This window comes from Alligator mississippiensis, chromosome 2 (genome assembly GCF_030867095.1).
Source record: "Alligator mississippiensis isolate rAllMis1 chromosome 2, rAllMis1, whole genome shotgun sequence".
Taxonomy (NCBI): domain Eukaryota; kingdom Metazoa; phylum Chordata; order Crocodylia; family Alligatoridae; genus Alligator; species Alligator mississippiensis.
The window spans coordinates 299305003-299332474 of NC_081825.1; the positions used below are offsets into that span (position 1 = coordinate 299305003).

General features: G+C 43.4%; 2 protein-coding genes across 7 annotated transcripts in view; one reads left to right on the top strand and one right to left on the bottom strand.

Annotated features, from left to right (window-relative positions):
- Positions 1–12691: 12691 nt before the first annotated feature.
- SOCS4 (suppressor of cytokine signaling 4) lies at positions 12692–24411 on the bottom strand. Of its 5 annotated transcripts, none has more exons than XM_006272618.4 (2): positions 24327–24411; positions 12692–14631 (listed from the first exon to the last, which is right to left on the bottom strand). In XM_006272618.4, exon 2 carries the CDS (start codon positions 14529–14531, stop codon positions 13224–13226), a length of 1308 nt encoding a protein of 435 aa, XP_006272680.1. In that variant the 5' UTR covers positions 14532–14631; positions 24327–24411; the 3' UTR covers positions 12692–13223. The 5 variants fall into 5 exon arrangements, with proteins under 5 accessions (XP_006272680.1, XP_014450616.1, XP_059579384.1 ...); XM_014595130.3 differs by lacking the exon at positions 24327–24411 and adding an exon at positions 23171–23600; XM_059723401.1 differs by lacking the exon at positions 24327–24411 and adding an exon at positions 22180–22281.
- A 10-nt stretch (positions 24412–24421) lies between these two features.
- Positions 24422–27472, top strand: part of WDHD1 (WD repeat and HMG-box DNA binding protein 1) — a 51167-nt gene continuing 48116 nt past the window's right edge. Inside the window, exons 1-2 of one of the 2 annotated variants that reach the window (XM_014595126.3) lie at positions 24422–24499; positions 26035–26123. In XM_014595126.3, the coding sequence (XP_014450612.1) occupies positions 26047–26123 (77 nt within the window). In that variant the 5' untranslated portion in view covers positions 24422–24499; positions 26035–26046. Of the gene's footprint in view, positions 24500–24582; positions 24872–26034; positions 26124–27472 lie in introns of those variants that run through there. The other variant, XM_019494102.2, reaches the window with a different exon arrangement.

Here is a 27472-nt window from a genome sequence, read left to right on the forward strand (position 1 = left end):
TCTTAAATGCAGAACACGTGTTAATCGTACTACATGTCCATGCCTACACCCATGGAGCAGGCAGGGAATACAGCATGTTCCTCCTGTCTCCACTGTGCCTCCCATGTGGATTCCTAGACAGTCACCTACCGAAGGTCCAGAGGAAGAAAAGATCTTACTGCAGAAAAGCCTGTGTCCTCTTTTCAAATCCCTGCTCCCATGATGCCTTGATATAAAATACTTAAAACAGTTGGGCCAGGGAGCAGAAACCTTGCCATCCTAATCCCAGGTGAATGCCACCATCGCGAGAATAGAAAGCCATGCTCCCTGGCCAATAATTATCATTTTATGCGAGACAGAACAACATCACCAAGGGATCTAATGAAAGCCCCATCCCAGGCTGTCACAGCCTACTATTTTTTTTAGCATTTCATTGGGAAGTGGAAGTACACGTTCAAAACCCTGCAAGCAGAGAGGGGGATCAAAATAAGATCCGTCACATCCTGGGTAAGGGATCTAACCACAAAGGTACTGAATGAAAGGAAACCACTTCTTTCTCATGTGGGTCTAGATGAAAGGAGACCACTTCTTCACGTGGGTCCAGTCTGGTAGGTGGGACCCTAGAAAGGCAGGGGGAATGCCCAAGTTGTGAATACTGACAGGTCGTAGGTACCTAGCCCAGTACTGTCCACCCTCAGGTATTTCTTGTGCAGTCCCAGAAGCAGAGCTGTAGGAGCCCAGGGACATCTGCAGGTAAAACCGTCAGCATCTGAAGAACTTATGCACCTCCAGGTGCAGAAGGAGCTGGTTACAGGTTTTGAGGCCCTGAATTTAGAGTTGGGCACTAGGCAGCAAAAAGAAACAGTGAGATGGGACTTAAGCCTGTAAGTCCTTTTGTGGATCTAGTCATCATCAGTCTCAAACTTCAGAGAATTAGAAAGACTTCACCAAGGAACTGACTGTACAAGGCAGCATAGGGTCCAGGACCATAGCAGGACTCACAAAGGGAACAGAAATGCAGCAGGAGTATCCAGAGTTGTTACAAATGGTGTTAAAAGCCTGAATAATAAGAGGAAAATCCTGGGCCAACTGAACTCAGATGAGAGCTCTGCCATCAACTTTCATGGAGCCAAATCTTATTGCAAGTGTTCTGGGAGAGATGGCAGGGCATAAATTAATTTCTAAATAAGCAAAGTCAGAAACATTTTCTATGGGCATGCAAGTCATACATTTTCCTTGGTAACATCTAGTCCTCACTGTCAAAGACTGGATACTGGATTGAATGAACTGCATGTCTGATAAGGTGTGTATATTCCTTTGAGAGCCACAATATAATCGAATGTGAACAGGACCTCACCAATCTGATTTTACTGAAATCTGGCATCCTCTTTCCTTTCCCTTCCAACCAAGATTTAATTGCAGTGCTGGTCATTCATGTCTCATATTTTTAAGATTCCATTTTTTTTAAATGCACGCTAAATGCCACAGCATACTACAATATATTTTTATAAATTACAAGTAGACTACAGCTGGCAAATTAACACTATTTTTATGATGTGATTGCTTTCCTTTTTTATTATATTTGTTGATTTACTCACCAATTTTGTGAAATTTCAGCTAGCTGCAATGATTTTTCCTGGTGTTAGTGCAAATTAACAGGACTCTATCCTATTTGGAATGTAAGCACGAACAGCAAGCTTGCCATGAAACAAAATGTAGCGTCCTCTTATTTAATGGTCTATTTGACACAATTTTTCCTTGCTCATATCACTCGAATGGGCTTGAATACAAAACAACCATCTGTAAGGTAGAGCAGTTAAGTTCTCAAACTTTTTAGACTCAGGGCCTCCCCACTTGGAAAATGCCAGGTTTTAGTTTTCACTAATTTTTTTGAATGTAGAAAAATACTACAGCATTTTTTTCCTTGCAAAGACCACAGCGCAGCAGAATGGTTTTTACACTGCAGATTCCCATTGGAAATCTCTGGGTTTATTTTGTCAATCATATACAGGTGCTTCTACACTGAGCAGCACAGCACCTTTAAAAGGATCTCACAGTGTCTCAGGGAGCTGCATCACCCTGATTGTGAATCACAGAGTTGAGGCCTCTCACTACACATCCAGATCTGTAAGTTTGAGCTTTACTCCAGATCTGTGCCGGAAGCTGCCTGCAGCTGGCCCAGCTGCAAATAGATACCTGGCTATTTCATCTGGGGAGTCGAAATCACTGCTGGGCTGTTGGCTATAGAAATTAGTGCATCTGGCCCTTAACCACGTTATCCCACTGGTACAATCTGAGATCTCAGCAAGAGTTACATCCCCAAAGTTAGGGCTGTGTTAAAGAATTCATTTTCAGCAGAGCTTCAGTCTTTCATTTGTAAGCATTTGTTAAGGTGGTGCAAAACCATACAAAAACTATCAACCCGGGCTCTTTGTGGTGGTGAAAAATGAATTGGGAGAGAACAATAAGGATGTTAACATCATCCCTTTGGGTGATCACTGATCTGTCTGTCTCACTTCTCGTACCTCTCTCCAAAGAAACTGGAAGTACCACGTGCTTCTTCACTGAGTCAGTCCATGGGTGCTGACTGCTGGACTATCAGTTTTATGCTAGCAAAAGAGTTGTTGATGTCTTGTGTTTTGTTACATGCACTCTGACACAAAACCTTCAACAGCAATGTCAGCTGTGTCCTGGCAGAATGAGTTTTCAAATGAATGGGAGATTCAGGCTGATATAATCTATGCAAAAAACAGATGCAATTTTTGTATTGACTACCAAGTTGGTGGAGCAGGGATGTCCGCTGTTGGGTACCTACTACAGGTGGAAGAAAAAGTCTTTAAGGCACACTGAAATGCATTATTGAGAGTGCAAGGTCACATATATTGTGCAAAAGAGTGCACAGGTTTTCCCTTTTGTTATTTCCATGCTTCCAGGCTTTTGAATGGATTAAGTGTGCCGTCAACCTCCGCTGTGACTAAAGGCCATTTCTGATTGCTTGTATATAGAGGGCCATTTGGATGGAACTGAGTTAGCTTCCCTGTTGGATCACAAAGGGTTACACAGCTTGGTGCAGTATAAATTTATGTTGCAGCCTCAGAAAACGTTGAAAGGATGAGCTCCAAAAGATGTTTTCTAAAGTGCTATTTGGTTATGTTGTGTAGGAGTTTAAGTAATTAAGGCTGCAGGTTTGGAGAAGGCAGGCATTAAAATGAAATAATAATGATGCCGTTGTTGGTATGATGAGTGACTGGAAACAGATGAATCATATGTCCCCTTCCAGCCCCCCCAAAATCCTGACTGCTTGAAATCAGAATAAAGAAGCATGTCAAGTACAATAAGCTGGTTGCTGGCTTCCTGCTTTTGCATGGAATGAAGAAAAATGTGAAAGTATTAAGTACATCCTGCTGTCTCGCATAAAATCCCCCGTTTCATTGGCTGGTCTTTCTCCAACCAGAGCTCTGCAGATAATTTGTACCATGGAAACGTGCTAGGAAACTTGTGAAAGGGTACTATCTGCCCTGTCACGTTATTCAGCAGAGGTTTAAAAGTAGGTACGCGCCTTTTTTTCCTCCAGTGAAGAGAGAGGGTTGAAGGGGACTAGCTTCCGATTCTCGTTACTGTGCATGTTTGCACTGGAGTTAATCAAACATGCCTCAAGGAAAGGCTGAAAGCGAGATGGGCAAGACGCTGAGTTTTAATGCAACTGGTTGAGAAGCCCCCTAAGCTTATAGTTTCTAGAGTTTTATAGAAGCATATTCATGAGTAAACCCCAAATACCTGATACCACTTATAAATTTAAATTCATGCAAACCCTCACAATGTTATGCTTGGGTGCACTGAACCCACTAAACTTATCCTATACCCTTTCCATGCCTGCCACCCCTGGTGTAAGTTAGCTGGCATCAGTGCAACTACACCACGCCTTCATTTGGCCCTTCGAGTAGGATCATTAGCATGCTTCACTCACTGATCCCATTTTATCCTGGCTGCGGATGGATTTAAACCAGTCTCCAAAGCAAAAAGGTTGTCACTGCAGGAAAGATTTAAGGGGAGAGCCACAGCTGCCAGACACTCAGCCACAGCTGTCAGCGTCTAAAGGATGGGACTCGGCTTGATGAACGAATGACACATTCAATAGTCCAACAGCTCTCCCAACTATACAGTTGGTCCAATAAAAGATACCAGAAAAAAGCCTCGTCTTTAGAGACTTCCTGGATCCTCCCAGCTACAACAGCACTCCAACCCTGCTTCAATAGTGCTTGTAATTTAACTTTCATCTCCAGTTCTCTTCTGCTCCTGCAGTTTTCCACTCAAATCTCATGCCCTCTGTGCTGAAATACTTCCCTTCCTCCCTTTGTTCTGGGCTAAACTATTCCAAGTGCCAATGGTCTTTGGACTCTATATCAATGTTTTGCTAATGCGCACAAGCCCATTGATCTAGCCCGCTGTTTTAGAAATGCAGTTTAGACAAACAGCTCAAAACAACAACAACAACATCGACCAGCCTGAAACTACCAATCTCCCTCTGAATTTATAATGATACTTGATCTACTCGATGCAAAATTCTTGAGTGATTATTTAAAAAAAAATAGTCTAGAGAAAATTAATCAAAACCAATAGATGGGCGTTGTGGACAGATGTAACCAAATTGTACAGTCACACAGCCGCTGCTCTGAGTTTTACCCAACAACGTTCGTTGATCGATTTGTCAGGCTTTGGATATCAATTAAACGAACACTGTTCCTTTGTCTTGTGCATTGCTCCCTTACAAAATAATGAACTGTTTAATACCCAAGAGGCAATTTCAAATTATCTAGTTTAATGAGGAAGGTTGTGGCAGAAGATTTATTACCCTTTTTGATCTGCTAATGTATTTTCCCAATCCCCCCAGCAGTACCAATCAGCACATTACTGTTATACTACTCTGTTTGCAGGGGTCATTAGTTGTACACCAAAATTAACACTGGCGGTCTTATCCCAAGTGTTAATAGTTTTTAGTTTTTTGGGTTTTTTTAATCTATTATGACCGCTTCTTAGTCATAATGCATCACATGTGAAAAGGAATTTAGTGGGGTTTCTGACAACCCATCCAAAAGGTGTCCATCAAGTAGAAAAAACCTGCCTCTGAACATCAATATGAGTATATGGGGGGGGCGGGGAGAATTTGTCAGCATTTTAACACCTGTGACAAATGCTAGCATGATGGCATTCATCTTGATCAAATGACTAAAAGAGGACATTTTTAAAGACAACACACCACATATGCTCATCAAGAGAACGAACAACAGGGGGTCGGGAGTTACCACAGCTCATCCCATGCATGCAGCGTTGCATACGCAGCCCTAGCAGACCATTCATACAGCTGAGTAAACATGCATTGATTTTTATACGGGAGCATAAGATGCATATTTCTAATGATCCAGGAGCTCTTATTACACTCCTGGCAACTATGACCTCATTCTTGCTTCCTGAGAGCAGTGCAGAACACGGACAATCAAGTTTAAAAATCAGCTAACAGCAACTACTTCAAATGGAAATCGATGTGCAGAGGATGTGTCTCAGGGTAGCAGAGACTGCCTCTGCCATGTCGACTGTATTAGTTTATTCCTGAATGGCCATTACCACCCCTCCATTGCCTCTGCATCACTCTTAACTTAAAAAAAACCCAAAGCTTTAGGTAGGCACAGATGAAATGCGAATGGGGAGAGGATGTGAGATGTTCAAGCTGTTCCTTTGCACTGTGCATTAGCTGCTTTCCGAAGTAGGAGAGACCTTACCTCTGGACCACCCCATGGAGAAGCAAAACATACCAGGTGCGCACGTGCTGTACAGGGAGCAAAGACAAAGATGACTTTCAATTGAAAAGAAAGGGAGAATCCTAAAATCTGAACCCAACAGAGAAAACTCACCTCTTTAAAAGCTTTGGGCAAGATTTGTGTCTCCCAGACTCATGGCATGTCAATGCAGACGAAAGGGAAAGGTGGGGAGAGGGGAGAAACACCTTACCAGTGTTATCTAACTTTATGTTTCAAAGGGTGAAAAAAAATTACTTGCACCACAGCTAATTTTGCTATATTGAATCAATGTACAAGTCCCTTATTGGACTTTTATTACAGTTAAAATTGACAGGGAAAATCATTAGGATATACTTAAAAATGGGAAGGAAATGTACGTTTCCAATAAAAAGGTCTCTGAAGGTCCCTTGTTTCATAGGAAGGAAGCTGCCTTTATATTACATGAACTATAAAAATGATTAAAACTAGAGAGAGACAGGAAGCTGATAATTTGATTTATCATCTTAATGGCTATGATTCATGAATAAATAATATCATGGTTTATGTCTCTCTCTTGTAAAAAAAAAAAGGGAAGAGCAATTTGTCTAATAAATGACTTCAAAAATTACAGCTGAGTCTTGCTTGCCACATTTGTTCTATTTAAAATGAATGAGTGAGTATCTTATTTCTTATTACTTACTAGGACATTTGTTGTATTATTTATAAGAGTCAAAAACCTTAACTAAAAGCCACTCATCTTTGACCACAATCTCCCATTAGCTCTAAATTCAGGAAAGAAGATGGGATTGATCACCAGATCAATACATCTAACCTCAGAGTTGACTAAAAGCTTCCTTCAATCTCCTTCCTACAGGGTCTTATAAAAAAAAAATCTAAAAAAAAAAAAAAATAATAAAAAGTACCCCCTTTTTAATTATTTAAGAGCATGTCAGTTTTAGAGTAAGGCTATGTATGACAGGATTTCTTCTGGATATTGGTACCATGAGCTGCAGCTTTAAAATGACAGCTTGTAAATGATGCTCTCCTTTTTTTTAAATAGATGGATGTGTCAATGAGGAGATGCATATCCTGTTACATATTGCTGCACTCTGGATATCATAGCTTTCAAGCTACTGACAATAATAGGAAACTCAACAAGAAATATCTATCCCCATTATGAGAACATCCTCTGCCCTCCAGGACACCACGGGAGTGATCTCTGCACTGCACCTCGGAAGGCAGCAATGCCAATCATTCACCTGCTAAGAGTGTATTTGGGGATAACACACAAATGGAAAGACTACTTAAAACCCAAACCAGCTTCTCTGCAAGGAAACCACACCTCTGACCAGACCACCTAAGGGCTTGACTTTTCTTTCCTTACTAAATAAATTATTAATGACAGCAGCGGAAGAAGAACCTTTGCCTTCTCAGAGGAAAGACCTATGACCAGCCAAAGTTAAAAGCAATGCAAATGTATGCCAATCAGCCGGATGCGTTTCAACTCTAGTGGTAAAAAAGCCACTTTGATGTAGTATCCCCCCCCCTCACAGTAATCCAGCTTAATTTAAAGTTAGCAAAACGGCATAGTAGACAGGCATTAGACTGGCACTGGGCGAGACATGGATTATATCCAGCTCAGTCCCTGATCTGCCATCAGCCCCTGTACATCTCTCTTCCTCCAGTCTCTGTACCTAATTGTTTACAGCCTAAGCAGAGAACGCAGGCAAATCTCTTAGTGTGTGTATGTACGGCATCAAGGAACCAATCTTGACCAGGACCTGTAAACCCTTCTGCATTAAAAATAACCCATTGGCATGAATTTGTCATCTTGGAGAAGCATGCATAGGAGAGAATGCATAACCTCAAAACTGATAAAAGATAACTGATTTACCCAAAAAACCTTGTCTGTCTATGTACTTAGACCAACACTGCTACAACCAGCACCCCTGTAACCTCAAAATGAAGACATGGGCCAGTCATTTGACTGTCGAGGCACTGAGTTGATTCAGCTTTCAGGGAGGCATCCTGGATAGGGAATAGTTGTGGTGGTGTTAATGTTGTAGCAGCATCCAGAAGGGTGTCATACCAGGCATGTAGAGTTTGCCAACAGCAGCTGCAGTGTGTGACCAGTTATACAAATCCAGAGGTAGGGAGTTCAGCTGACCAGCACCAGGTCTTGTGGCCTCAGATAATGGGCTGAGCAGGTAGGTGTAACAAGAGCATGGGAAAGTCAAAACCACAGAAAATTTACGAGGCATGCCTGGGAAGCACCGTGGTTTTACTTGAGCTCATTAAACTCCTCTGAGCCTCAGCACTCTCTCAAATAGGAGCATTCATTTACGCACTCCCAGGTATTATACAAGTACTATTAAAGTGCAAGCTATTACTAAACCTGTTACTGGAAGAGCAGGGAAGGGAACTCGAGTTGCAGAGCTCCAAGTCTTGTCCTACTCGAACCTCGATAACTTCTGGGGGAGCTTCTCATCAGCCACTGACAAATGGAAAAAGTTTTGAGCCCAAAATGTTTAAATTTTCAGAAAAATAATTTGAATCTATTCTCCCTCTCACACACACACACGAGATTCCTGAAATGGGGGGGGGAGGGGAGGGGGAATCACAAAAATATTAGTTAGAGAAATAAGTCAAAGCAAAAAAAACAACCCACAGGAATTTCCACAAAGTCTTGTTTGGTGCTTTTTTGTACAATGCTTAAAAAGACAATTAATTGCCCTGCAAAGGAAAACTCTTCTCCTACCCCTCCCCCCCCCAACCAAGCTACAGCACTATTTAATCTCCCAAAATCAGAGAGAACAGCAGAACAAAGAGATTCTATCTTGTCAATTTTGTGACACTACATGCCTGAACAACACAGGCTGTATAAAAAATACATGATGAAGTTGACACCATGGCAAGCAGTAGTCATGAGGCATTGATCCTGTGCCATATCATGGCGAAGGGCTCACAATGTTTCTTGCTGTTGAAATGAAGTCACTCTTCCCAATGCAAACGTTCATGACAGCACTCGGTTATCTTTGTAATGGGCTAAGTGTAAAGAGAGAGAGTCCTTCAGAGCTGCTGCGATCTAGATTGTGTACAGTGTTGTGGTAACAGCGTGATGATCAGTTCTACTTTACTAAACAATCCTGTAGTTTTGAAGTTGTCTGGCCTACTTTAAAATTTAAAGGAGATTAATTTTGATGAAACAGAGTGCGAGTGCCTCTGTAAATCTTGGATGCATTTAGATTTTAACAAGATATTAAATTATCATCACTTGTCCTGCGACACCACCGCAGAACCCCAATCATGAATCTGGACTTCACTATGAGAAGCACTGTTTAAATACAGAACAAAAAGATGGTTGCAGCCAAACTTAGAAGGGCATGGACATCTGTAAGAGTTTAAATGTAGTTTAAACCTGAAATGGATAGATGTATAAGCCTGTTAAACCAGTTTACAGCTGCCTGGAACAGTTGAAAAAATGTACCTGGAGTTACATACTGTATTGACCCGCATACCACACTCCCTCAAATAAGACACACACCTTGTTTTGGAAAGGCAGAAGGAAAATAATATCCAGTCTTGCCTACCACACTACAGGGCCCCCACAACTAAGAGCTCCTGGGCAAATACATCACTTACCCCCTCCTTCCAGCTCTTGCAGCTGCATTGGCAGCAGCTTTTGGCCACAGGGGTTGAATCTGGAGCTTTGGAGCTGGGAGAAGGCAAGTGCCACTGTGAATTGGACTCAACCCCTCCTGCACAGCCCTGAGAAGGCAGCACAGCCCCCAGCAGCCTTTGCAGCATTGCTAAGCCCCCACTACAGTATGGAAATCAGCTTCCTTACTTAACATATGCACCCCAGTTTTGGATGGGTAATTTTTGGGAAAAAGATGCATGTAGCATACAAGTAAATGGGGTACACTTTTGAAACAGTTCACTGTGAACCAGGTCAGTGTTGTGTGTGCAAACCAAATGCTCCATGCCATGGGTCTGGTCAGTCCTGTCCTCCAGGCATCCCACAATGCCTTGCTTCTCCCACCCTTCCACTACCGCAACTGGCTTCTCCAATATGCAGCCAAAACTCTACTGCGTCCCCCTCCTCTCCTTCCCCCCACCACTTTTGTTGGCCCTTTTCTTTTTAAGCCATGCTCACTCTTGCACTGCTGGGTCAATCCGTTCTCTTTCCAACAAACTGTGTCCTCACCCTCTACTCCACTGTGGCTCTTCATCATGCTACCCCAGTCCCTGGAAACCTAAAACCATGGTTCCAAGCATCCCCACAGGGCATCCCAAGTCAGGCAAGTACACTGCAGAGTTCAGCCAAGGGAAAGCTACTGAAGTTTACTGAACTCATGTTTAAGGGAGATGGGAAAGCAAACAAATGAAAACACCCCCAGCTACAGGCCACCTGCCACAAAGCATGGGTACAATTTCTCTTCTTCCTCCTTGTTCCCCTCTCCTCTAACTCAGCCCCTACAGAGCATGCTGGGCTAGATGCTCAGTTTGACACCCTAGAGTTGGAGCCACACCACTTCAATACCTAGAAGATTCTACCCAAAATGCTAAGGCACTATATGTACAGACACCTCTGACATGTGACAACTGTGAACTGGTTTCTAGTCAGTGATATTTGGGAATGCTTCAATTGTTGTGTGCCTTCATCCAAAGATAACTATGGCAGTGGTACACAGGAAAAAAATATATTTCCACAAATGAAGTAACTTACGGATGACAGTCTTTCGACAAAAAATGGCAAATTTATGCAAAGCCTGAAATGGTTGGGTGGAAACAGGGCAAGGAAATCTGTAGTGCAAAATATGGATAGTGCCACTAATAATGGCTTTGCAATCCTCCTTTGTACCTATCAGGGCAGGTCTTCAGCTGGGGTAAAATGCTATAGCTGCACCTATGGTAATTTCCACCAGCTGAGGGTCTGTCCTGTACAACAGTTGCTTACACATCTTCATTGTACATACCAAGCTGTATTCACTTCCATATCTTCATACAGTGCTATGGTTTGATATACTACCATTTTGCCTATGGAGACTGTGATGGAAAACCCACTTATATTCAAGAGAAAACATATTGAGGTCTTTCTAATCCCTTGTGGAAATCTGTGAGCATCACAATGTTGCCAGTTCAGTCCAATGCAATGTTTCTGCTCTGAAGGTTTAGGCTTGCGAAAGAAGGCTTTTTGGGCAGACTGCAGCATATGGGGTGGAAGTGTTGCAGAGTTGCTATGTAAACTAATAGTCTCCAACTTGGGCAGGACTTGCTACCTGCAAATTCATGATTTTCTGAAAATTTAAATGGTCAAAGAAAATATACTAATGATTACCTGCATTGTAGCACCCAATAACCTCAGGCACAAGTCAAAAAGGCTCCCACCCTACAAGCTTACATGCATATGTACAACTCGGTGCAGATAGGTGTTTGCATTGTCATTGAACAGACTGTTTGCATGCATAAAATGAAAGATGTCCATATGCGTTGCCATGATTCAGGCCTTCGTTTCTAAAGCCTTATTCACAGAAAGACACAAACTAACCACATGGAGAAAAGCCAGTCTGCATGGTCACTGCTGTTACATCATCACTTATACATCTGATGTACTGATTATTCTGGACCCACCTTGAGACAGGAAATAAGCACCTGCAGTTAAGACAACAGAATGGGAGGGCACTCAGGACGCTTAATGGAATTACACCTCTCTGCTCAATCCTACAACCACTAAGGTTTGTTGGGATTTTGCCATCGATTCAGGCAAGAGCAAAATGGCATTTGCATTAAATAGGCAAAATAATGAGGTCTGTAGTTGGCCGCACAAATGTCATGTAAAAGATTTTGTATTACCCAGCCATAGCTTCTCCTTGTGCATGGAATCATGCACAAAGTCTTTCTCCTCTTGTAAGATGTAACATTGGGCTAATCTGCAGATGTTCCCTCCAAAGCACATGTAAAGAAAAAAAAACCCTTATGCCGCTACCCATTTTTTCTTCAGTATTAACTGCAAGGTAAAGCAAGTTAATGAGCCTAAAAGGTCAACGTTTTAGAAAAATAGGAGTAAAAAACAAAAGCTTTATAGCAATTATTGTCCATGAACAAATAAAGATGGAGTAATACTTTACACATAGAAAACAGGAAGACAGGGCTTGAAGAGACCTCTTGGGTGCGAGAGTCTGGGCCCCTGCTCTTGGAGACAGCCACATAATACCCCACATAAGATGCACCTTTCCCCAAACAAAGCAGCTCTTGGAAACTGAGGCATGCATTTTATGCAAGCAAATACGGATTGCCACAGGTCCGAGAATTTGGTGAATGCCTTTGGTGAGAGGGAGTGGGGAAATCAGTGGCATTAACTAACACTGCCAGTGATCTCCACTGCCCAGAGGGAGTCCCCAGGCTGGATGACAGCCTAGCATGCCACAGCTAGGACGGTGACCCTTAGGCCCCATGCACCATGTCAGGCCAGCAGTCTGTAGGCCCCATCCCATGCACAGGCCTGGTGTCAGACTCAAGTGTAGGCTTTTCTCCCTAGCTGCTGCTGTGCAGTTACTTACCCAAGGTAGCATCTTTTTTCCTCATGCTGCCTTTTCAAAAACAGGATGTCATATTAGGGATATATTATCTATGAGAAAATATGGTAACCTATTTCATAAACCAGTGAAGCTTCACCTTACAACTAGTTAGCTCACTGCCCCAACTGCTTCAATTGGAAAGCTGATCCTGAACCTAAGTGCTCTGATGGTTGCAACCCCCCACTACTATTTTCCACTCTAACTTATTCATGGTTAGTTTATACCTATTTGTTCTTGTACCAATACTGTCTGAAGACTAGTTTTCTCTCCTCGGTGTTCCCTTCCCTCAAACCTCGGTGTATTTACAGAGAACAATCAAATACTTTCAGAGCCTTAATTCTGCTAGGACAAGTAATCTTAAAATAGATGGATGAATTTACTCTGTATTACACACACACATTCATACATACACAGAGAAAGATGGCATAGCACTCATTTTAAAAGAAATGTAAAAAATACACATTAGTCGATCTTCGGTTTAGAGTACATACAAGGTCTCAAACATGTCCGCAACATATACAAATTACAATAGAAAAGACAGATCAAATTCAAATCTGAATTTTTAAAATTTTTAAATCTAAAGACTATCTCTATATGGAAATACCAGAAAACCTACCTGAAATTCCATAAAACCCCTAAGGTGCGAACATCACCAAAGGGAAAATAACCCCAAACCACACGCACCCACTCTCCCTCTGCCTTGAATACCTTTTCTACAAAGAAGGGGTGGGAAGACTAAAAGTGCATTCTGGTAAAAGGCCCCAGACAGAAGTCAAGTTGGATCATAGATAATCTCTAGGAGAAAAAGCCTGCCATAAAATAAATTCAAGAGAGGAAAGATAGAACACATCCTTTGCCTGCTTCCCATCATACCCACAAAAAATAATTTCTAGCTTTGCTGCTCTGGCACATCAATCCTGAGTACTCTAACTTTTGATTTATAGTGATATTCCTTCAGATACAGCTTCACAGATGGAGGAACAGGAAGCGCATCAATGCCATCATATGTTGTGCAGTTGCAAATCACTGTCCTGCATATATGCTGAAGGGAAAAAGGAAAAGTCCTGTGTAAGGGAGTAGATAAAAGTGGTTCAAAGAACATACAAGAACTTGGGTCTTTGTAATGCTCTAAGAGCCCAGTTATGTCTGGAGAATGGAAGACGCAAGGGTCATGAGCATCAAAGCTGAAGTTATGATTCCACTGTTCTATCCTTGCATGAAGGGAACGACTGTACCGCCTAAAACTAACAGAAAACAGGTAGTCTTCTTGGGCAGAGTCTCGGAGTAAAAAAGTTCCTTCCGGCTTTCCTTCCAGCAGGGCCTCAGCTGCATATTTATCCATTACTCCCCAGTAGCATGGATTGTTATTGATCTGCAGGAGGTCTGGGACAAGACAGTGGACATAATCGATCTGAGTATGATATTTAGGAGGCTTTTCCAACTGCAACAACTCATCATCAGTTTCCCACTTGGGCTTGTTTCTCTTCCTAGAACTGGTGCAAAGCGTTATAACTTCATCATCAGAGTCCATATCACTCTCGTCTTTCTCGTTCTTTAACACCTGACTCACGCCCAACTCAGCCCGAGGATCACAGTTACAGGAATCGTCATCCAGAATATCACATGACTGGAAAGAGCTCACTGCTCCATTGAAACTCTCTCCATCTCTCATCTGGTTATCCCTCTCCTCACTTTGGGATAAATCAGCAACCATCCAGTCTTCTGGTTTCTGACTTATGGGGGCAGTATGCCTTTTAATTAAGTGCCATCGAGAAGCTAGCTCTGAGCGCGGTGGGAAAGGGCACTTATCTAGCATCAGTTCACTGATATGAATTTTCCTTTTTGATGGAAGCATTGAAGAGTGCCGACTGCTACAGTTCTTTAGAGGAAAGCATTGCCCCACAGCATCCTGCAACTTCTGTTTAAAAGACCGCCCTAAAAATCTGTGGCCGCATGAACGATCTAACTCCAGTTCAATAGATGAACAGCTGTGCTTCCTTTCTTGGTTCCTCAAACCAGCTGCTGGCTTGCCTAAACTACTTACTGTTTCTGTTTCAGAACAATGCTCACTCTTTCTGGACCATGAGAGCTTCTTTCCGCTCCATACATAGCCATCCTTTCTGTCCGCACTTCTGCTCCGGCTGGTTTTCGGTCTCACATCTACATTTTTACTATTACTTTCCTTATTTTCTGCCATTTTGACAGATTAACTCCGCAAGTCCCAGAGCAGTACGTAGACTTTTCCTCTTAATGGTTTCGATGACAGGAAGCTTCTTTCAGGCACTTCCTGGAAGTATCTAGGTACACAGAAAACACAGTTAATTAACAGCTATACATACCCAAAAGATTAATGCAATAGTATAAATGATTATACTGGCAATTAACTGCTGGCATATGTAAAAATAATAACAAAGCTCACTTAATTAGGGAGAGTCTTTGCAAATACTGGCCTAGTTCTAAACCAAAGCACTTCTACTCTTTCCCCATTACCAAAGTTCTTCATTTATAACCATTCCCTTGTATGTGAATAAGGTTTAAACTCACCATGCCTTAAAGCAGAAAGACCTCGTTGCTGCCAACAATTTTGTGCTAGAAAAAAATTTAATGCACCAGAGGATACTGCTTTGGTTGATCACTAAGCCAGTGCCATATCTATTCTAATCAATGTTTCAGGAAAGAACCAGCTAGAACAGAAACAAAGTAGGTCGAAGAGTACAAAGAGCTACTGTACCTACACGATAGGCTTGTTTGTTACTAATCTCCTGAGTCGGATGCCAGAGATCTTATTCTTAACTGATACTTTTGGGTCACTTTCAGGATACAAAATAAATTAAAAATAAGGCACTCAGATTCTGCCAGTCTCTGAAGGCTGCTTTCATTTCCCTTTCAAAATGGAGTTTAGAAAGCCATTGGGTCCCCTGGGGATTGAAATATCTGGGGCTTTACATACTGAGAAGGATTAAACCAAATCCAGGTCCTTCAGTAAAAGCAATTTAAAAACGGCCGTGAAAGATGGGAGCTGCTTATTACTTGTTATGGGAGAGAAAGTTTCTGTTATAAATGTCACACAGAAATGTATGCGGCCTCGTTCGCTCCCTGCCTTACTTCCAAAAGGCCTGTTGTATTCTTGAAGAGTTAACAGGTTTGTTCTTGAGGGGGGTCCTCTAGAGAAGGAAAATCCTTTCAAGTACACAAGTGGAAGTATAGCAGCAAAAGACACGTTGCAAAGTGCTCCTGGGCTCTTTAGGGGACTTGCCTTAGGTGGAAAGCTTTTCCATTATATAGCATGATGCTTGCACAGCAAAACAAGATATGCTTCCTCCCTGCTACTGTTTTGTTTTTTAAACGGATTAAAATGGTAAATACTAGGCAGGAAAAAGGGCATCCACTTCCTCTCTCCATTGAATCTACTCTCATAATTATGATTACCCAGCACGACACCACTCTGCTGTCCCAGAGGGGCAAGCATGCTGAGCTCTCTCCTCTGTCAGAAAGAGAGCAATTTTATTAGGCCAGCAAGATGTTTCAATATAATCTGTGGGCCAGATATACCCCTGACCAAAGATTTTTGAATTGTCACTTCAGTCCAGAAGAAAGTATTCCCCACTGACATCAGCAGGACATGCATGAATAGAGCGGGGAAATATACATCAACTGCCAGAAACAGACCCGGACACAGGCATGGGCAAACTGGGCAGCCACCCAGGGCCTGGACAGAGACGGGGCCCAAAAATGAAAAAAAATGACAATTGCAAAAAAAAAAAAAAAAAAGAGTTAATATTGTGCATATACTGGCAATGAATGGTATCAATCGAGAACAAACTATTTAAACCCATCGATACCACAGATGTGATAAAGACTTTTGCAACAAGTCCAATTATTATAATCATTATCTCAGGTGAAGGGGGGCCCCCGATACTAAAAGTTCACCTGGGGGCACCAGGTACGGCATGGGCCAGAAACTTTGTTTAACGTACGTCCTAAGAGAAGGCCTCAATGACGAGGAAAACCTCAAGACACAAAGTCAAACTGGAGAACAAAAGTTATGCCTTAGTGACAAGACTGAGATAAAGATATGTTCTGTCCGTGTTCTGCATCTTGTTCATGGGTGAAGAACTAAGCTCTTTTAGGAAGGCAGGGCATGGTAGCAGTACCTTAGACAAACCAGTTAGTCTAAAAGGTACTAATATGTGCTGCCGTCTGCCTAACTTCAAACTAGCACAGCTAACTACCTCTCTTCAACCTTTTTGTGCTACAGCACAGTATTAGTGAAGAGACATGAGAACCTTTCCATATACAAGTGCTTTATCTATACTTAAGATTCACTGAAGACCTTTCCACTGCCACATCACTCCTGCATCCAAATCATTAATAAAAAACATTAACAACACTGGATCCAGGACAGACCCTTGTGGAACCCCACTAGAAACCTCCTGCCATTCTGACATCAATCCACATGCACTTGCTCTCTGCTTGTAGTTATTCAGCCAACTTTGTAGTTACTGAACAGTAATTCTATCTAGTCCACATCTCTCCAATTTACTTAGGAAAATATCATATTGGAAACTATCAGAAGTCCTTACTAAATGACAAGTACAGGTATTCCTCGCTTTACGCAGGTTCTGTATGTGCAAATTTGCTCTAATGAGATGACCCTTTTTACACCACAAGTTCATGATATGCAAAGTAAATTCACTCTTATGTGATCAGTGTGATGGAAGCCTGCAGTCAGCTGCTTTGTGCAGTGCATTGTGGGAGTGATATGCACCAAAATATAGTCTCCTGTGTGGATCTGTGCTTGTTGTCTGCTACACGTGTTTCTGTAGTTGCCATCCCCATTTTGATAGTGCCCTGTGCTTGTGTGTACTCTCTGCTGTTGCTGAGTACCAAAACCGTCTTGTAGAAGTGCTAGAAATGGGTCTGGGGGTCAGTACAGTCGAGGTCTTGGAACATACCCCTATTTGTGACACTGTAAAGTGGGTTTCCTTTATGCGAATTTGAGTTATGTGCCGTTTTCCAGGAACGCATGTACAGCATAAAGCGAGGGAAACCTTATATTATTATTCACTCTTTTCTCTTCATCCATTGAACTAGTAACCCTGTCAAAGAAGGAATCAAAGTTGACCTTAAGTAAATTTGGAGAATTTACTTAAGAATGATTCCAAAATGTACACTTGAGTTACACAGACAAAACAAACAAGTTAATTTAAGAAACATTTTCATTGAAAAAAATTCTAGCACTTGAAGGTCATAGTAGGACAGATTTGTAGCTGCCTGAAAAAAAGTTAATTCTCTCATCTTGATCATTCAACCTGTATACTGAATGAGGCATGACTGGTGGAAAAAATAGCTCATGATCACCTAATTGAGGACTGTATCTCAACATGTGGAAACAAAAGTACTTTTTCTCAACGCCCTCTCCCCCACTCCCCCCACAATTAGGGGTGACTAAGTTCTTCGTATTTCAGTCCGGCAGAACAGCTGCTGTTTCAGAGGCAGTGTGAACTCTCCAAATGTTCAGAGATTTTGGCTGGCTGTCAAAACTTCCCTAAGAAAGCAAGCGCAAGAAAGGAAATGACCACATCCTCTAACACACTGTCTCCCGGCCAGATCTGAACAGAATTTCATAAGAGAAAGACGAGATACTTCTTTAGCCAGAAGAGATTACTGCTGCCAAACATCTTAAAATGAGTCCTAGTCCTTGTGAATATAAGGCCATTATAATTTTGTCATTTGTTGGCAGACTGAGATGAGCCCTAAGCATATCCAGACTCTTCCTGACATCAGGTTTGAAATAAGTGAACAATCTCTCCAGCCTATTAGTTCCTCCCACCCCAAGCTCTCTGTACCAGCTGCATATGAACGATGCCTAGAGAGTAAGCAGATTCATCAAGAATTTTTTCTTTGCATGCATATACATCTCTGATAAAGTTATTATTTGTGCTGCAGTAGTGTTAGGCACTGCATATGCATGTAATGAAGACAGCCCTGTCCCAAAGACAGCAGGATTTTTCCAGTTCCATCCGCTGCTACAGACTAATTCTGTCAGGCAACTTAAGAGTATTAACTCTTATACAAGGATACAGGTTGTAGCCATATTGGTCTACAGGCAAAAGGAATCAGAATTCGTGGTACAGGTGATATCTTCTATTAGACCAACTAGATATTCGCAAAAAAACTCTTTATTTGTAAGCTTTTGGGTGCACACATACTTCTTCAGGCACAGAATGCAAAAATTGTAAAAATTTCTCCTAGGTGGGAATGAAAACTCATATTTCACAGGGGAGCTGAAGATACTACAAGATCTCCTAGTTGGAAAAGTTCTTTTTGTGCAAATTAGGCTCAGATACAAGTCAGAGCAGTCTATTTACAATCTCTGAATTCTCCTATGGCTGAAGAAGGGTGTGTATGCGCAAAAGCTTGCAAATAAAGATTTTTTTTTGTTGTAAATATCTAGTCAGTCTAATACAAGATATCACCTCTACCATGAGTTCTGAAATCTTATACAAAACACAAACATATCCCCATATCAGGCAGCTCTAAGGAAGTAAATGGTCTTGTACTCTTTTAAACCAGGTTTGAATCTGGCCTGGTGAACAGAGAGGAAGATGGTCCAATGGCTTGGGGGACCCAGACTCAGTTCCCCCATTCTGTGACATACTTTGTGTCTAACCGCAGCAAGTTACATAGACTTAAGCACCTACAATCCATTGATTTGTATTGAAATGGGTGTTAGGCATCTGAACCTTTGAGGATCCGGGCCTCCATCTTTCTGTGTCTCAGGATCACCATACCTGTTATGGTAAATGAAAGATCAGGAAGTGTTCAGAAGATACAGAGCTATGACTACCTTAGGTAGTTAAGACTCCTATATCCTTAAGATGAAAACTTTTGAACTAAACAATATCATTTAGTATGCATCCAGTAATTATTGACATTAAATAAAAAACAAACAAAAAGAGGAAGGGCAGCACAGATGGAGCGTACTTTTACATAAAGGGCAATGCTAAATTTGTACATCCAGTGCACAAGCTACATTTATCACTTCCAAGAAGTTTTACAAAAAAACAGAGATTTGATGCTGGCAGATAACTGTATAAATCAGATTGGGAGTCTCTTGCCTACAGAGGCTCTCTCGCAAATGAGTATGTTAAAAGCAGGAAAATTTGATAAAACCTCAAAAATGTAACTTTTCATCCTAAGCAAATGACAATATAAAACACGGCACAGGAATAAAAAGAGTTCACTTCAGGCCAAAGAACGCTGCCTGTAGTAACAAGTTATCTAACATCATCATAGATCTAAAATCCCTGGAGGGCAAACGGAGGGCTGGTGGGTTTTTTGTTGTTGTCATTTTTAGTATATCCTTTGCTGCCTGCACAGGCTTCCTACCTCCGCTGAGTGTTTTTGTAGAACTTAACCCTGAGAATGGACTGCAAGTCAACACCAGATCCCTCCTTATTCAACAAATAGTGCTACACGGGTGCCTTAACATAACTGCAGGGTCCTAAGTAAAAGCCACATTTACTGGTTGCTTTTATGCAGCAAAAATGCAGTGTAAGAGCAGCTAATATTGAATACCAGGTGAAAGCATCAAGAGAGCCTGATCTTGTGCCCATCACTGGCAAAGCTCTCCCTGAGTTAAACAGATCCTAGCCATAATAAAGGCCTTGTTCCAAATAATGTTGGGGTTTTGTTTTGTTTTTTTTTATCTAATATTAATTTTCCACAGCCAGTGTGAATATCCATCTTTGCACTCTACAAGTCCCTCCAAAACCTTTTTGATCAAATTCATATATTTTCCAGGGTATTCCTCTCATTAAACAACTCCCCCTTCAATTAAACCAAACACAAACCTAGTAGTTCATTAAACCAATCAAGTTCATGTCAATAATCCCTACTATGGAGGTCCTTGTGGGAATTGATATTCTTTATGCAATTCACAGCATTCTGAATCAATTAAATAATTTTGCCTAACAAGTACTGCAAAGACTACTTAAACCACTGGAACATTTTTAATAGTATATTTCTTTAATTGCTTCTTTTTCATCTTTTTTTTTTTTAGCTTGTTAGGAAATTACTAAGCTAGTTACATAAAAAAATTATAATTGATCTCTATCAAAATTTGAACACAAGACCGTACTTTCAGATCTGAATATGCATCGAAGATGGGACAGTGTCGACCTATTTCTGAAGTAAGCCCTGCTACAAGTAGTATAAACCCTTAATTCCTTTGTCTCCATTGATTTCTCATATTTAATGGTATTTATTCTGTTCTAAGTGTCTAACCCTTGTCTAAGAGCCTTTACAATAAATAAAAGATGCAGTCACACACAAATGAGCCAGCAGCCATTCCTGATCCCATGCCAGAAAAAAAAGGATTAGAAATAAAAAAATCAGGCTCCAAATGATGTTTCCTGTCCTACCAAATACTGGTTGAGTGCCACAACTGTTGGATGCCTTGACAAAAGCTCCCTGTCTTTTATACTGAAGAAACAAAGTACCTTTACAAACTGCAGCACTGTCAACGTGGGAAGTGGACAGAAGCAGTATCTCTAGCAGGCAGGCACCAAACCATTCAGGGCTTAGAGAACAAGATCAACACCCCTATTACTAAAACAAGCCATTACATCCTAAAGCATCAGTCTCTAGCTAGATTTAGTGCAGCATTGAGCAGAATATCTTGCAACAGCATTCAAGTGACAAAGGCAAGTATAACAGCAGCAAGGTCTGTATTCAAAATACAGGGTATATGACAAACAAATAAAAAAGGCTTTCCTATAAACTACTGCTAGATAATCAATTAACTGTAGCTGGGAATCCAATAATATCCTCCAACTATGAACTTTGACAATAGATATAAAGCGCACACTCTCAAAAGAAGGGCAAATACTCTTTTTATGTTCTAGTGCCTCCCCTAACTTGACTCAATATCGCCTCTATCTTATGGGCCTTCACTTGGAGTGAGCTTAATTATAAAATGGTTTTGTAGTAAGAAGTACTTAAATGCTGTACTTACACTGCACAATATTCTGCATACAATTAGGGAAGATCTTTTGCATAATGCTACTGCTATGTTTAAATACAATTGACATGAAATGCCCCCAACCCCAAAAGATGAAAAAGCCCACTGAAAAGAGCAATCCCACCTTTTCACTTTGCAGTTCCCACCCTAAAGATTTTTCTATTAAACGTATTACCCACAAGAAGCATGATGTATTGCGGTGTATCTGAGTATCCCCCTGCCTGAGCTTCTGCAAAGTTGAACAGTGAAAGCTGAGCATATGTAAAGAAAAATAAAAGTAAGCCTAGAGTCTGCAATGCTGTCACTTGACTAATGTGAAAGCACGAACAATGTGACTGTTGTAAAGGGCCCAACAGCATTTCCAAGACAACAGTTATTTCCCCCCCAAGACACTGATAACTCCCATTACAAACTAAAGCTGAACCTAAAAAGAGTCCTGCCTGAGAGCAAATACTCTGAGAAGCAGTTAAATGGGGCATATCATTAAAATTACAGAAAGGGACATTTTTTCTCCTTTCAGATTTTTTTTTGTGATCTAAAGACAAACACACAGTTTTTTTCTCAAGAAATAGAGGGCTTTTGGTGTGCTTTAATGTAACAACAGCTGGTGGTTCAGGTAGTGGGCAGTAACTATACATTTAACCACATCTCTTACCTACTTCATGGTCAAGAGTTTTGCATGATGAAATGCTAGCATTTGAAAGCCTGCCTAGCTTTATTCCAACCCTGCAGTGAGTCCAATAGAAGATATCACCCCCCAAAAAAATCTCACATAATTCCTGGACCACCATAGCTACAACATCATTCAAATTCTACCTACCTCAACATCATTCAGATGGATGCAGGGTCACAAGAGACAGGCATCTTATAATCGCCGAATGATCCAGCAATGATGTTTGATCCTGCAGTCTCTACCCCCAACACCTATCCATGCCAAAAGGCAATTCTTGTAACATTTTACTAGCTTTGCCTGAATAAGCACAGTGATCTCATATTCTTAAATTGGTTTGTCCTAAAACGCTACTGAGAAGTGAGACATCCGGAAGGGAACAGTCATTAACGCCGATTCAAAAGAATCAAATGTGTTTTCAGCAACAGCTCTTTTTTCCCTTGTCACTTATCTTTAAAAACACCACCAAAAGTTACACACACACACACTTGCTTGCTTAATAACTATTCTCCAACCATTTGGGTTGGTCTAATAAAAGATATCAAATTCACACACACACACACACACACTCTCTTTTAATAAAAAGTCATCACGGTCTCTCCAGGCACAGGGTTAAACATGAATTTGAGCTTTAAAAAAAAAGTCATGATAGTCTAAGTTGTCTTCTTTTGGAGCAAGGCTTACCCTGAAGAACAAGGCTGGCCAGAAAACAGGCTCTTGTGTTCTGTAAACACAGACAGTAAAAACCCCCAGCAAAAGTTATTTTTACTGTTTCGACGGACGTCACAACTGTCCACAACCACCAATTCTCCATAAAAGACATAAGGGGACAGGCTCTGTCTCCTGTTATTCTTTGTTTTGGGGCTAGAAACAACAGAGAAGCAAAAGCATGGTTTGAAAGCCCAGCCTCCTGCTACAAAAGCCAAAACCCAAGCTAGTTGGGGCCCAAGACCTTGCAGCGACCAAAGGAAACATGACCAAGGCCAACCTATGACAACCGATGTTGACATCTAGAGTTGGGAGGAGCTCGCTACCGATGGCGCCACTGCCTCAACCGAGGGGCAGCGGGTCAAGGTAAAGCCTCTTGCCCTCGAAGCGGAAGAGCACATGGAGGAAGGACCCCCACTATGGCCTACTGTACCTGCTACATCTGTGGATGTCTCTGGCAGACGACAGGACAAGAAGCAATGGGCTCAAGTTGCAGCAAGGGAAGTTGAGGTTGGATGTTAGGAAAAACGCCCTCACGAGGAGAGTAGTAAAGAGCTGGAATGGGCTCCCCAGAGAGGTGCCCGAGGCTCCACCCTTGGAGCACCCGAGACCCCAGCAGACAAACCCGGGCTGGGATGATGCCGCTCGGCACGATCCTGCCTGGAGCAGAGGCTGGACAAGATGTGAGCTCCCATCCCGCCCGCCTTTTCTAGGCTCCTCAGCTACCTCCCTCCCCAAACCCCGGGGGGGGGAGGGGGGTATTTCCATCCCCCCACAAACCCCGGGGAGGGGAGGGGGGGGTATTTCCATCCCCCCACAAACCCCAGGAAGGGGAGGGGGGGTATTTCCACCCCCACCCCACAAACCCCAGGGAGGGGGGGGGTATTTCCATCCCCCCCCACAAACCCCAGAAAGGGAAGGGGGGGTATTTCCACCCCCACCCCACAAACCCCAGGGAGGGGAGGGGGGGGTATTTCCACCCCCACCCCACAAACCCCAGGGAGGGGAGGGGGGGGAGGGGAGGTATTTCCACCCCCACCCCACAAACCCCGGGGAGGGGAGGGGAGGGGAGGGGGGGGTATTTCCACCCTCCCCCCCACAAACCCCGGGGAGGGGGGGATATTTCCACCTGCCCCCCCACAAACCCTGGGGGGTGTCTATCCTCCGACACACAAATCCTGCAGGGGGGGGGTATTTCCACCCTCCCCCCACAAGCCCGGGGAGGGGAAGGGAGGGGGGGTATTTCCACCCACCCCCCACAAACCCCAGGGAGGGGGGATATTTCCACCCGCCCCCCCCACAAACCCTGGGGGGTGCCTATCCTCCGACACACAAACCCAGCGGGGGGGGGTAGTTCCACCCTCCCCCCCAAAACCCCCAGAGGTGGGGGGGACACATGCATTCTCCACACGAAAACCCCCGGGGGGGAGGGGCATTTCTATCCTCCCCCCCACAACTCCCGGGTGGGGTGTGTGTATCCTCGTCCCCCAAAACCCTGGGGGGGGGTATTTCCACACACACACAACCCCCGGGGGGGGCATTTCCACCCTCCCCCATCGGGTCGCTGTGGCCGCCGCCCCCAGCCTTACCCGGCGGCGCCATCCCCTCGCAGGCCGGGCGCCTCCGCCTCCACCGCCTCCGCCCGCCCGGCCGCCGCCGCCGCCGCCATCCGCCCCGCCCGCGGCATCCGCTTCCGGGGCGGAGCCGGGCGCACTTCCGGGGCGGGGCCAGCGGCCGCGCGGGAAGCTTCGAAGCGGCGCCGGTGAGTGCGGGGCGGGGATGAGGAAGGCCTCAGGCGGCGGGTAGCGGTGGTGGTCGTCCTTGCAAGGGTGCCACACAACGTTAGCTGTGCAACCCCCCCCAGTTATGGTCTTTCTGTGTACTTGGCAAGAAAAGCAACCTGCTTTGTTTTCTGTACTCAGAAAAGAGGGAAAACTAGGCGGTGGCAGTCGCGATGGGGGCCTCGAGTCTCCTGGTGCAAATGGCCCACGACTTGCACGGTGTTTTTTGGGACCCCACAGCGGCTGCCTGGGAGCGGGGGTGAGCCCGTGTGTGGCAGCAACCAAAATACCCCCTTCAATCATTTCTCACCCGGGGAGGAAAAAATCCTCTTGCTCTCCCCCTCTGATAAACTGTAAGTGGACGCCTCAAATCTGCTATTTGAACCATTGAGTTAAGGCATCAGAAGAGTCGTACAACTAAGACCTAAATTTAGATTTTTTTTTTTTTTTTAAAAAGCTTTCTTTTTCAGCAGCGTAGTATGAAATGACTGTTTTTTTGGAGCCAACGTTTATCCATGATGTTCATTTTCTCTCGTGCAATAGAAATATGTTTGTCCCAAAGCCGTGCGTGCTGCTCATCCAAGCCCCGGTTTCGTACTTGGTTTCTTGCGTCAAACCCTTCTCTCCCATGGGATCCCACGAGAGTCCCTTCCCTGCGGTTGCAAAAGCAGCCCGTACCGACAGACTTGCAGGGCTGGGGCGTGCTAATTGGGTTGGCAGAGACTAGCGATTATTAGTATCGTCTAACCAGTTTGGCTTCCACACAGTAAAGTCTTGGGTGTAATTGCCTAACCAGAAATACAATACTATTTGCTAATCTCCGCTGTCCTCATTTCATCATTTCCCATCGGACAGACTTTAGCAGGTATTTTTCAAAGTAAAAATGTTTTGCAGTGGGTGCATCTACACAGACGCTTCACTGCAGAGTTGACTAATTAGCTCTGCAGTAAAGTATCACAGTCTACACAAGCGCCGGTATTAGGGCGCAGTAAATAAATTAACTCTGCCATAGGATAGTATTGTTGGGGACGGTACTATCCTACAGCGGAGTAATTTACTCTGCCAAAATACACATGTAGATGGTGGCTGGGGCACAAGGGTGCTAAGGTTGGGGGCTGCCTGCCTCCTAGCCCCGCACTGTAGCGCTCTCATGCCCCAACCAGTCCTTCTGGTGCCTGAAGCCACCACTTGGAGCCTGGAGCTGACCCCATCCCCTGGTCACTTGCCAGCCCAGGGCTGCTCTGCCCTAGGCCCTACCTCAAAATGCTGTGGTTCTGGGCACACGTGGAAGCATTGCACCCAGGAGCAGCCAGCTCTGGCATGAACTGCACCAGTTTATTTCATCGTACTAATAGACTGTGTAGAAACACCCAGTGATTCTTATAAACATCTTCAACAGGAAAAATAGACAAAAACATCATGATATCAGCTGTTTTCCATACTGAGGTTTGTAAAGAGTTCTCCTACCAGTTTGGATAATTCTTTTATAACGTTATTTTTTGTTTTGTTTACATAGAGGAGAGAGAAGATGCCTTCCACACAGAAACCAATGCGGTATGGACACACAGAAGGCCATACAGATGTCTGCTTTGATGACTCTGGAAGGTAAGATACTGCACTGAGGACTTATTTGAGTAGTTTGCCTGTAAAATTAATCTTGTAGAAACAGCTGATGTTCAAAGAAGAGTTAGGAGGATAAAAAGCCTGGTAAAAATGTTCATGTGAAGGGACACTGAGGTGTTAGGATTTTTTTTTTTTTTGAACCTTAGGAAGGAGATTAGTAAGAGGGGGCAGAAGAAAAGTAAGTGAAATAATAGTGGCACCAAGAAGGTAGATCAAGAACTTTTGTTTTCCATCTCTTAATTCCAGGAACAAATGGATATTCAGTGAATTTGGGGGCGAGGAGAGGGGACAGCACTCAAAACCGATAAAAGTAAATACTTTTCACGTAATGTGTAATTGTAGAAGTTCTTGCCACAGGGCTGGTTATTTGGATTTCAGTTCATAGATTCATAGATTGTGGAGACAGAAGGGACCACAATGGATCATCGTGTCCAACCCCCTGCCCCTGGCAGGAAAGAGCACCAAGGTCAGATGACCCCAGCCAGGTGACTATCTAGCCTCCTCTTGGAGACCTCCAAGCTAGGTGATAGCACCACCTCTCTTGGAAGCCCGTTCCAGATCCTGGCCACCCTTACTGTGAAAAATTTCTTCCTAATATCTAACCTAAATCCACTCAACTAGTTTACACCCGTTATTCCTAGTCATCCCCTGGAGCGCCTTAGTAAACAGCGCTTCCCCTGTTCCCCGTTGACCTCCCCTAATAAATGTATAGGCAGCCACAAGATCTCCCCTCAGCTGCCTCTTGTGAAGGCTAAAGAGATTCAGCTCCCTCAACCTCCCCCCGTAGGGTCTATCACGAAGGCCACTAATCATGCGAGCGGCCTCCTCTGGACCCTCTCGAGATTCCCCGCGTCCCTCTTGAAGTGCAGCGCCCAAAACTGGACGCAGTACTCCAACTGCAGCCTGACCAGTGCCGCATAGAGGGAGAGCTTCACCTCCTTTGATCTATTAGTCATGCACCTGCTAATGCATGACAAGGTGCGATTGGCCTCGTTGATGGCCTGGTTACACTCATGTTCATCTTGGAGTCCATTATGACTCCAAGATCCCTCTCTGCCCCCGAGCTGCTGAGAAGGACACTCCCCAACCTATAGGTGTGCTGGGGGTTCCTCCTTCCCAGGCGGAGTACCTTACATTTATCCTTTATTAAACTGCATCCTATTTCTCTCTGTCCATTGATCCAGCCTGTCCAGGTCAGCCTGAATCTGCTCCCTGCCCTCCGGTGTACTAACTTTGTCCCATAACTAGGTATCATCAGTGAACTTGGAGAGGGTGCTCTCCACACCCTCGTCCAAATCGCTGATGAAGATATTAAATAATATTGGTCCAAG

Excerpts from the sequence above, each read along its gene's own strand:
- SOCS4 (XM_006272618.4), bottom strand. The coding sequence starts at position 14,531 with ATGGCAGAAAATAAGGAAAGTAATAGTAAAAATGTAGATGTGAGACCG.